Source organism: Lagopus leucura, unplaced genomic scaffold (assembly GCF_019238085.1).
Source record: "Lagopus leucura isolate 7727_CA_CO unplaced genomic scaffold, USGS_WTPT01 Super-Scaffold_100001, whole genome shotgun sequence".
Lineage (NCBI taxonomy): Eukaryota > Metazoa > Chordata > Aves > Galliformes > Phasianidae > Lagopus > Lagopus leucura.
Window position 1 is genome coordinate 86,839,823 of NW_024962262.1, and position 12,260 is coordinate 86,852,082.

Genomic DNA, 12,260 nt, shown 5'->3' on the forward strand with positions numbered 1-12,260 from the left:
TTTTCTTGCTGCAAGGCTAGAGAGATGTTTGTAGCTAACTGAGATACAGTGGCCAGAACTAAGATGAGTTGATTAAAGGCTGACTTCAGGAGCAATTAACATCTGATTTAGTCATCCTGCCAGGGAACACATACTCCGGGGATCACAATCAGCCCAGATCTAAGCTTTCATTTAAAGATTAAAAGCCCTTCCTAATGCACAAGTTCAGAACTAAGGGCAAGGCAAGCAGCTCGCTGAGGAGAGGCCCCTTTCTCCCCTAGTGCTGACAGCAGGGCAATCCCTACCTCTTGCAGGTAGCTGGGTGGGAGATGGCCCTGTGGGAGAGGGCACTAGGTACTGCTGTGCCCCAGAGTGAAGTCTGCAGGCTGTGGGTGCCCTCCCCAAGGAGAAGGAGAATGGGCTTTGCACTATGGCACCCATCCTATAAGTTTTTCCTGTGGAAAATTTTCATTAAGGCCAGAGCTGTTAAGGCTGTAGGCAACACGAGTGTTTTCGGCTCCCATCTTCCTCAGGAGATTCCTACAGGAATGAGGTAAGCCTTGAGATTTCAGGGACTTCTGAGGTAAAAAGGAGGAAGGGAAGGAAATGAAATGGCTTGTCAAAACAAACAGCCTCCCCCATCTCAGCAAGTTAAACAGAAAGAGAATTGCACTCTGAAGATGCCGAGAGGCTTTTTTTTTTTCTCTTTGCTCACAACTATGGTACTGGAAAATGAGTATGGAGATCCTCACTAATGAGACGTGAGTCACAAGCTATCTATTTTTAAATTCACTCATTTTTTAGGTACCGCCTGCCATGAGGAAAAAAAAACAACAACAACAAAACACTTTATACATATCTATATATATTAAATTAGTGCACCCCCAACTCATCCTCTTCTTCCCACTCCACATCTTCCCACAATTCAGAAAGAACCTAAAGGATTTCTCCTCACACTCAGTCCCTCGTCCACTAAGTCTGGCAATATTTAGCCTGAATGAGGAGCTCCACTCACACTGTGCAGGCACACAAGGTACAGGGACTGCCCAGGGACCCTGGGGACCCTCTACTGAAGCCATCTCACACAGAGAAGCTTTGAGAACAAGGACTTTGTGAACAAAAGCTGGGCTGTCCCCTGAGACAACTCCTGCTCTGCAGCATAAATCTTCTCTGCAAGGAATTATAGCAAAAACCTTCCCAGAACTGTACTGTTTTGCCAGCTCTGTGGCAGAGCTACGTCATTGACACTGTGATGAAATGTGCAAGCATACAGCACCAAAAGATACTAGCACAGAATGTTTTTTTTTTTTAAAGCTGGAAGGTACCCAGCGAGTAAGGACTGTAACTTTTGTTGGACCTACAGCCTTCCTTTCAAACAGGCATTTAATATGGAGTCACTTGCCTAAAAGCTACAGAATCCGTGTTTCCCAAGGCAAATTGTCCTTGCCTCTTGTTATCTATTATTAAAACTGACAGAACTGGAATTTTCTCCCTGCTTTGAAGTTCTTCAGCACTTTTCCCCCCCAAGGACAAAAGAAAGCACGAAAAACATCCTGATCCCTGCCTCCCTGTGGTCTGGACATAGCCAAAACAGTGTTATGGAACAGAGGGCACCTGAATCATTATTATGACTGAGAGGGGGGCCTCTCATGCCTCCTGGCCAACGACAAGTATCCACTCGCTCACACTGGCTGGCTCTTCCTAGCCAGTAATGAGTTGCCTGGTCCCAGTCCACACAGCCATGGAGCTGCATGCCCTACATGTACTTCTTTACCTGTGGAACAGGGAGCAGCATCATGCCAAACTGCCTGCACATCACTGAATACCTTGACTCCACTGCTGCTTTCTTCCTATGCAAGGACCCGGCGCCTTGGGCACATGTCTGGGAAGCACAGAGTGCTTCTGCTATCTGACTTTCAATCCAAATGTGAATAACATCTAAAGTTTATTCTATGAATTTGACAAATGCGCTGTTAAAAAAGAAAAATATAGGTGCAGTGGTGACAAAAATCGCAGATCTATCTAAGCTCTGCAGGGCTTGCAGCATGCCTCTTTCAGAAAAAGGCAATGAAGACAGCCAAGAAAGCATTGTTGTGGCCCATAGCACAGTGGTCCCAACCTCTGCCCAGACTCACCACCAGTGACACACATATGGTGCCCTGTTGCATCGATCCAAGAGGGCAGAGAACTGCTCAAAGCCAGTGGCATGAGACCCCCCTCACCTGGCTGCTTTACGATGAGGGTGGTGAGCCCGGAGAGGTCCTCTGCCCGCTTATACCAGCGGTCGCTGGGGTCAAGCAGCCACTCCTCCACACGGCAGTCATAGGCCCCGCTATCCCGCACAGTGGCGTTCTGGATGGAGAGCAGGTAGAGGCCCGGTGATGGGCTCTCCAGGTGGAGCCGGCCCCGTAGATTCCCCAGTGTTGCCAGGTCCCCGTAGCGCAGAGTGTTCTGACGGCTCAGCCGGGCCACGGCTTCCTTCTCTGGGTGGCCTGGCCTCCAGACGTACCATTCCACCTGGAGCTGTGAGGAAGGGCTGGTCCGGCTGCTGACCTGGCACTCCAACATCACCCACTGGTTCTCCAGCACTGTGATGTTCCTGTGGGTTTGGTTCACGTGCAGGCGGTTATCTGCAGGAAAGGACCGCAAGAAAACAAAGAATCATTAAGGTTACGATCAGTTAGTCCAGCTGTCAACTCATCACCACCATACCTGCTAACCATTTCCCTCAAATGCAAGGTGACCGAAGGCTGCAAGGGTCCTGTGTCTCCCCACATGCCCTTCCCTCAGGTCTACAATCCTATAGTGTGATGAAGAAAAAGAGGAAAAGAAGGAAAAAAAGGAAGAGAGAAGGAAAAGAAAATGAGATGGGCCTTCTGACCATTTGGCACAGAGAAGTGGGAAACTCCACATCTCCTACTAGGACCTGGGGGGTCCCGGGTGCGTGAAACCTCGTGAAGAGAGGTCACAGCTCAATTTTCTCACATTTTCCTGTTGTGGAAGGCACGAGCCTGGTCACACCCCAACCAGTAAGCTCTCCTGCTTTGGGAAAAGGAAAAAAAAGCAGAGGAGGGACTGCTGATTATAGGGAAATACTGCTGCAAAACAAGAAGTGGCACAAGGGCAAAGTCACACAGTGTTTCGCCGCATTGGGAATGCCCCTGGTTTTTGCTCCATAACTTCATTGATACAGTGGGAGTGATTGCAATCAGCTCTTTTATGCAAAATGACGTGTGGTACACTCCTAATTCCTTCACGACCTTGATGAAGGGGCACAGCTTGGACTTTCCTGGTACAGCTGCTGCAGTAAGCAATTGGCACTGCACAGTGAGAGGCAGGTGATGAAGAGGAGGGGACAGATCACAGCGTTCCCCTCCCTGACTGCCCCACAGCCATCTTGAGAACTTGCAGATGGAAACAAGCAGCTGGGACCAGCAATGAACAGTGTGCTCTGGCATGCTGTGCTCCCTGCACAACCAGGAGAACAAACACTTTGGGCACTGGCTATGGACCATACCCGATACCCTTCCCACACCCTTTCAGATAGAGTCTACACTGAGCTAGCCAAATCCAGACAAGAGAAAACTCACTTAGCATCTTACTCTGGTCCTGCTATCCAGCTGTTTCCGCCCTGCCTGAAAGATTTTCTTTCTCAGAAATAGGCATCTGGGGCAAGCAGGATCACGGCAGGCTTCTTTGTGAAGTAATGACACTCTGCCTCAGCATGCATGGGGTGCAGACTGCTCTCAGAGATGGTCTTTGCCCCTCTGCTTCCCATCTTACCATGAAATCAGGGCTCTGTCCCCAGCTTATGCTGGCCTGTCTTTACCAGAGATTTCCTTTACCACAGAAACCACCACCAGAGCAGATTTCTCCCCTCCTGGCAGCCAGCTCCCCCACCTCATTAAGCTCATTACTCACATCTCACGCATACAGTGCAGAGGGAAAAGAGATAAGACTCTCTATGCCTGCCACGATACAGACTGTGCAGCAAAACATGACAATGCTTTCCTAGGCAGGCACACAGCAGTTCTCTCTCATTAGGTCGCTAGCTGACACTCTTGCTACATGACGCTCTTGCAGATAAAGAAACCAGATTGGTTACAGCAGCTCTTTCAATAGAGGGGAGCTGACATCCTTCATGTGGGACGCTGGAATGTACATCAACCCAGCCTAAGTGAAAGGAGGAACATCCCTTTGTGCAGGGATGTGCGGGCATGAGAATACAAAGAGTCAAAAAGCAAAGAGTGACAAAGCTGAGAGGGAAGTAGAGCGAGGGACGCCAGCTGCTCAGCATGAGAGCAAGCGCTCAATCAACCAAAGGGGACCCCACCAGCGTGCTGCGCAGTACCTGGTTGCTTGACAGTGACCTCGGTCCGTCCCGACACCTCCTCTGCCAGCTTGTACCAGGCGTGGTTGGGGCTGAGCAGCCACTCCTCCACATGGCAGTAGTAGCTGCCGCTGTCGCGGACCTCAGCCCGCTGGACCGTCAGGCTGAAGAGCCCTCCTGATGCTGAGCGCTCAAACTGCAGCCTGCCCCGCAGCCCCTCCTCCTCGGCGTAGGTGCCGTACTCGAAGGCTGAGCTGTGGGTGGTCTTCAGGATGAGCTTGCCGTCGGCATCGGAGGGCTTGTGCACGTACCACAGCACGGCAAAGTGCGAGTCAGGGCTGGTCTGGGATTTCACCGAGCAGTTGAGCGGGATGGGGCGGTTCTCCACCAGGGTGATGCTCCGCTTCGACTTGCTCACCTGCAGCTTGGTCACTGCCAGGGGGAGACGAAGGAAGGTGAGAAAAGGTGCGGTGTGAACATGGAAGAGAAACTCACCTGTCTGGGGAGGACCCAAGAGCTCTCCTCCAGCTGCACATGTGGCTGCGCTTGCCTGGGTCCCACTTGCACTAGACTTTCAGAACAGAAGCATTTAGATGTTCTCTCACCAAAGCCCTTTTTTTTTGCTTTCCTTCTATTCTTGCATCCTCCCACCAGGTCCTTTCAGCAAGAGACTTGCTTTTTTCACAATTTCTCCTCTAAAATCCTTTCTTTCAACTCACTGTGGTCTAAGGCATCAAACGTAGCAAGAAGGCTACACCCAAACTCAAATTCCCTGTCTATACAACGGTTCTCTAGACACAAGGGTGAGTTTTTTGACGATGGAATCACACAAATTACAGCTTATACCAATGAGCTGTTGAGTAGTTTCACAGAAAACCATTTCCGGGAAGAGTGAATTAAACAAGTCTCTACTGCTGTCACACTGGTGGGACAAGTAACCCACAGACACGCTACAGCCAGGGAAGTGGTCAGGACTGCCAGCCCCAGGTCCACCATGCATTGTGTAACCTGAGAGAAGCCGCAGACATGCCACTGCTCTTGCTTCCCAAGCATGACAGCAGTTCCCATTCTGCTAGCTGAGCGGTCACAGCTTCAAGGACAACGTTAGGTCTTGTCCATGTAGGGGAGAGAGTGACGCTGGTTTCCAATTTCCCCCTCCCTGTAGGAGGAGAGAGAGCCTTCCCCTGCACATGTTCAAGCAGCTGCAGTGAGTGTGGACCAAAGGCACTGCTGCTTGCAGAGGATACAAGGCGCCCTCATGTGACACTTGCACTGGGTATGCCCTGGAGGAAAGCTCACCAGCTAAAGGGCAGAAGAGACATGCAGCTTCTGCCACCACCTTCGCCTGAGTGCTGACATTCAGGAATAACTGATGAAGGGTGTCCCAATAACAGCCTATAATGGTTTGCGATAGCTGAGATGCAGAAGGCCCATAGCACTGTGCTGTTCCAGCCAGCCCATCCAAACCTCTCCCAGCTCCACCACCACCTCACATGGCTGCACCCCTCGAACAGGCAGCTGCTGAGTGAATAGTCCCTGTGCACAATCTCTAAATGAAACCCGTTGGGTACCAGAGGTACTGCATGAAGCGCAGCGCTACAGGCACAGAAGACTGAAATCTGCCAGGGGAGCTGTGCAGATCCATGCCCTGGAAACCTGGCCCACGCATCCCGTGTTTGCGAGGAAGACACGCTGCCCCCTCTCTCATTTCAAGTTCCGCCTTCCTTCCAGCTTCCCCTGGACCCCAGGGTCTCAGATGCCTGCCAGCACAAGTGATGATGACGAGTCCAGGGGGACAGAGGGTATACACAAACAACATCAAACAGAAAGAAGAAACTCCTGCTACAGTGACACTTTGTGCTTCAGTACAGTATCAGAGATAGGCATCCTGGTAACTCATTCCCCTGGAGCCCACCCTGCACACAGCATTAATAAGTATGCTAATAAAGCTGTGTTACGGGCATGGCACGCAGACGGTGGAGGGAGAGAAGGAGGGAAAGCAGTCCCTCGTTCTTCCTCTTTAAAAGACTTCAACTTAATGGAGAGATTTAGCATCGCATCACTGTATTTCTGTGGCACCCCCGCCACCCGACACACACCATTCATCCATCCCCTTTGTTTCAGCCCAGGACAGCAGCCTCAGCCACCCGCCCATTCCACCTTCTGGGCTCTTAAGGAAGGTTATTTCAGGCATTAATCAATCTTCTGAGTCCCCGAGAGAGGAGCCAATAATGTGGAAGGTGATGCTCGGCAGCTTCCTTTCTCCCCCAGCCCCCTTTCCAAACAGTTTATTTTTAATTGGTGCTGGATTATTTTCTGCAACCGTTACTAAGGAAACCTCTGTTACTATAGCAACTGTGTATGTTAAGTCAGTAGCCCTATATCTATTAAAATGCAGCATATACACACATGCTGTGTGTGGTAGGGTTGCTCAGCACCAAGATGTGTGTTGGAATTGGTGCTACCCCAGTGCCCAGGCCTGCAGTAATGGGACGATGACTTCTGCAGTGCTCCCCCTGGGACAGAAGGCCGCACAGGGAGCCACAGCCCAGACATCCTGCTAGTTAAGACTGCTTCAATGCAAAGAGAATCTTACTGCGTCCTGTGCAATTTGCCAGGTCATGTTTAAGTTACCACATGACATGGAAATTGCTGTAGTTGCTGAATGTGACATCCCAGGCACTCAGCCAGCCAAACCTTGCACTCTAACACTGGGAAACTCCCTTTCCTAGCCTGGGGATGTGTCTGGGCAGAGGGCCAGGAAGGGGCTCAGCCTCTACCTGCTGAATTGATACAGGCTGCCCCAGGGCACAGCATGCTCCACTGAGCACCCTGTGAGCTTGTGGGTGCCCCCTCTCAGGAGCCATTAGAGGCCAGGCTGGATGGGGCTTTGAGCAACCTGGTCTAGTGGGAGGTATCCCTGCCTATAGCAGAGGGCTTGGCACTAGATGAACTCTAAGGTCCCTTCCAACCCAAATCTGTGATTCTATGCTCAAAGCACCCAGGTGGTGGGTGCAACTGTGTCAGCTGGCAGGGTTACGGGCAGCTGCTGCTGTGCTGTTAGGAGGCTGATGTTCTCTTAGCAGCCTCCTGAACATCTGCTTAGGGAGGGAAACAGATGCACGTGTCTAGGTGAAACTACTCTGCATATTATCGACAAGCCATAATCCCGTTGCCACAACATCTCCCAGCTCCCTAGAGGGTGCCAGTAAAGAGGATATCATACTTTGACATGCTGTAATTGGCCCTGCATATGCTTTTGAGGCTCTCAATTTACACTGGCAACAAGTCACGGTTGCAACCTTCATATTTTTCATAAATCAGCCACACAAAACTGAGTGAATTCTTCAACAGTGCTGGGGCCCTTAAGCCAGCACCAAGACTGCAGCTATCAGCTGCCCACTGACACAGAGAAATGCTGTCCTGCACCAGTGTGGGCATCCCATCACTTCTGCTGGAGGACAGCGGGAAGCTAAATGGGTGATGACTGGAGCTGGAGTCTGGCCAGGACATGAGGATGCTGCATCCCTGCTTGGATGGCAAAGTTGGCAAGGATTCTAAGTGTCCACAGAAGGTCTGTATTCTCTCTGGCCATCTCACCTCACGCAGTGTTCTCCAGCATTACAGGCCCTTTACAGTACTTCCCAGGCTAAGGGTCAGGCCCTGGAACAGGCTGTGGTTGCAGCCCCAAACTGCCAGAGTTCAAGGAGCATTTAGACATCATTCTCAGATATAAGGCTTGAATTTTGGGTGTTCCTGCACAGAGCCAGGAGCTGGACTTGATGGTCCTTGTGTGGGTCCCTTCTAACTTGGGACATTCAGTGATTCTATGAGGTCCAGGAAGCTTGCACCTGTGGGCTGGGGTCCAAGCCTGACCCACCCCTACAGCCACTGCAGGTGAAAGTTTGGTTAGGTACTCTGCAATCTAATACATATTTTGTGGGTTTTTTGAACAGCACAAGGCAAGCAGTCTCCTCAGGCCAAGCACTAGGCAAGCACAGTTATGCAGATATTCGGGGGAAGGGAAACCAGTCTTCAGAGAAGGAAGGCATGATGTACAGTTCTGCTGGTGCTCCTCGCAGTTGTTAAGGTGGGTGGCTTTCTTGCCTCTACTTCCTAATCATCAGGCAGAGGTTACAACACTCACTTTTATTAAAGCACACTGCAATCTGTAACTAAAAATGCCCTGATACAAAGATGCTCTGTCTCAAGACTCTTCACATCAACTTCCCTCATAGCTGTCAAGAAAATACAACAGCAGCCCTCTGCTAAATGTTTACCTTCCATGTGGGGACCACTATCACCATTATGGCAATGAATGACAGTATTTAACTGTAGCTGAAGGTGTGCTCCCCCCATCACAGAAAATACCATACAAAACCCAACGTGCCCCCATTGCAAAGGAGAAAGGGGCTGGCTGCCAGCTGAGGGGCAACTGAGCTCTGCATGCCCCCGGGCAGCTGCCATTGGGTAGAAGGAGTGGGCATGGAGACAGCCATCAGCAACCCACAGAGTCTCCAGGGAGCCTGCTGTGGGCACAGGGAGGCAGCAAGGACTGCTGTGTCCCACTTTGGAGACCGTGACCCTCTGGGGAGCGCTCCTCCAGATGATGTGCTTTTCTGGAGAGAACTGGTGAAGTACTGAAGTTTCCCTGGGTACTGCCCTACTTCTAAAAGCCTCCATTGGGATCTCACTGATTGGAGGTGAGGGCTATAGGGAGAGAAGAAATGGGGACAAGCCAGCCTGAGCTCACACAGGGTTTGACAACAGGGATGGCGTCTATAAGGTCAGCCAGGAGAGACCTATTTCCAGAAGCCCCAAGATGATGTTCAGGCATAAGACCCAAGGGGCACCAGTCACACTTCAGCACAGCTGACAGTGGCCATGCACCCAGAAGTGCCTCATCATTTCTCCAAGAGCACTCTGTGCCCTAAATTCTACTTGCCTGGCTCCAAGAGACTTGTATGCAGATGACTGCTCTGCCACAGGCTACAACATGTTTTAACACTTGGCACCTCTGCCACCTCTTCCATAAAACACAGATGAAGAGCTTCCTCTGCCTTCTCATGTGTGTGTTGCAAGGGCACACGCTGATGACCGTGGGGAACAGTGGCAATGGGAGCAAGCAAGCACACGTCAGCACAATGACCACATGACAAGGGATGGGTGCCTTGTGCTCACTAGGCTAGCTGAAAGCAAGTTAATGCACAAAGGAGAAGATGTAGGAACTGCAAGAAGTGGCTCTTCCACAGAAGAGAGGAGCCAGAGGAAAGGTGTTCATTTTAAGGAGAAAGAGGAATGGGTCCTACGAGGAGCTCACTTGATAGGCTTAAGTGTTGCACAGGAATCACTGCAAAGACAAAGACTTCCAGTGCCAGCACAGTCTCCCAGAGGGGCCAGGAACATGGCAGCACAGCTACCGACTGCTGTTATTCTCTTTTAATAGAACACAATCCCTACTGAAACTGGATTAGTGAGTTTGCAAATTGCATTAGCCAACATGGGCCTCTGCTGGTGCAACAGGAGTAGGAGAATGGGAAATAGCATTAGACTTTGCCTGCCATTATTACTGCCGTTATTAACTTGTCACTTTACTGCAGTGTTCGTATAACAATGAATTATTGCCTGCAAACAGGCTGACATGATTGAATTACTGTGAGAGCAGCTCCACGGAAAGGAGAGGAAACGTTAACCCTTTCTGGAGTAGTCGTTGCCTCTCCTCAGGTGGGCCAGGCCTTGGGGAAGTGTGCATTTGTGACCTAGAAAGTCTCCTTAAAACCCAGGAGCATCTTCAGACATAGCTGGAGAACGCTGTGTGGGATGGAGGAAGCTGGGAAGCCAGTGGCTCTAGGGTCCAGGACCTGCAGCTAAGCCTGGGGACACACCTCACAGTCCTCCTGAGAAACCATGTCTCCCTGCAGGACAGCAAGGACTCGAGGACAATTTACCTTGGAGGAATAAAAACAAACACAGATATAACCCAAGTCAAAATGCCCCACCGCTCTAAAATTAGAAACCTTCCTGTCAAACCCTGAAATAAATGTGTAAGTTGTGCGGGAGAGGGGAGGGGAGGGAATAAACGGCTCTCAGCATGAGTTGTGCCTGCTGTCAGAGAACAACGTACGGCTCACTGATCACTTGTAAATTAAAGTATGGAGATAGGATCACCAGAAGATAAATTCAGTACCAAGCTACAGCCGCCAAGGATAAAGAAAGGAAAAAAAACAAACCACAAAAACACACAGATATTTAATCAGCCCTTCATCAGAAAGAATTCAAACAAAAGAGTGCTATGTCAATTAGGAAAAAAAAAAAAGTAATTAAACATAGCCAAAGGGCAAGTTACAACACATATGGCAGCACCACGCACAAACCCCCAAGTCATTCTGGAGTCTGGCCGTTAATGGCCACAATTCCTTACCGAGTGTCAGACAGACACCTGAAAAGTTTGAGGCACATCCTAGCATAGAGCTGCTCTCCCTAACTGTGACTGCAATTTGTCTTCTTCATGCTCACTAGGTTTGACTTGTGCTGCTTCAGAGGCTCCCACTGAACAGCTGGCTGCTACACACAGTGACATGAGATGCTAAGAGTGACATGCAATGCCATTTTCTTGCCATCCAGACAGCAAGCCCCCCAGACAGACCTCACATAGGATTGTGAGGCTTTTTGTACTACCTGCAGCAGCTCTGCCAGCTCCAGCTGTCAGTGCACAGATACTTGGGAAAGATACAACCAAATCCATACAAGAGCTCACTCACCCCACTCATCGTTAATTATTTCTTTTCACCAGGTTAATTTGCTGCAGTAGGATCAATGGTGGCATAAGGAATGAAACAGGACCATGTCACCAGCTTAAGTGCCAGAGCTAAGGATCATTTCCCTCTGCACAATCAAGTGCACAGCTCCACTTGCCTTGTGAAACCTAAACTCATGATTCATGAGTTCATGATACTGCTGCCTCCATAAACTAATTGATGAATCCATCTACTGTGTGGAAGAACAACTGAAAGAAATGAGCCATCTGACATTTCTCAACACACTGTCATCTTAAACTTCTTAAGGACAGAGGAAGTATTACAGTGGGATAGAGTACAGATCCATCATTCTCTGGACACTATGCTTCCCTATTATACAGGACAGGGAAAACTGTAGGAATTTTCTTTGATAGCATCCCAAATTTCTACTTAAGCAAGTACAATGGCCCTGGGAGACAACTGTTATATATACACGTTAAGATAAAACACTCTAAGCCATAGATTTAGCATGTCCATAGTCTCCCATTTCGACGTAAGCAGGCTGCAGCTTAAATGAACCCAGCGTTTAAGTCTTCGACCAATGACAGGACAGGCAGAAAACAAAAAATAATCAGTCCCTTAAGAACCAGAGTTCTTGAAAAACATTGCTATAGAAATTGCCCTTATATGTTCTGCTGACATAGGGCCATTAGCTTCACAGGTGAAACCACCACTAGAAAAAATGGCTAGGCTTGTTTTACTGAAGTTACTTCCTTTACGTGGGCACTGCTAAACCACCTGACTATGCAGGTGACTGTTGTGCTGAAGAGCAAAATTGCTGAGAAGCCATCACCTGCAGTAGAAGACACCCCAGTCCATCAGTCGAACCAACACCTGTGGAGGCCAAGAGCAGGGTATTCACAGTAATTGGGACTGGGCTACTCATCTCATGGAGCCCAGCAGAAGGCCCTAGGCTCCATGGACTGGGGAAAAGAGAAGGGGGAAACCAGTGCTCTCTACCCAAAGGGCTGGCAGTCCCAGAGCCACCCTAATGGCTGCTTTTGAGTGCTTCAAAGACACGAGGAATGCACAAAGCTTTTGAGTGAGCAAATGCTGAAGGACTGCTCACTGCAGAATATTTCAGTTCAAGGAGAGCAAGCAGGAAATCAATGAGAAGCTGAGGAGGGTGGGGAGAAGACGTTCAAGACAACATC

The 12,260-nt window shown here is 49.7% G+C and overlaps 1 protein-coding gene across 2 annotated transcripts in view; it reads right to left on the reverse strand.

The window, feature by feature from the left end:
- IGSF3 (immunoglobulin superfamily member 3) overlaps nucleotides 1–12,260 on the reverse strand; it is a 77,478-nt gene that overhangs the window by 4,407 nt on the left and 60,811 nt on the right. For both annotated transcript variants that reach the window (XM_042866764.1, XM_042866763.1), the window contains 2 exons: nucleotides 4,331–4,741; nucleotides 2,202–2,609 (listed from right to left, as the gene is read on the reverse strand). In XM_042866764.1, the coding sequence (XP_042722698.1) occupies nucleotides 2,202–2,609; nucleotides 4,331–4,741 (819 nt within the window). The remainder of the gene's footprint in view (nucleotides 1–2,201; nucleotides 2,610–4,330; nucleotides 4,742–12,260) is intronic.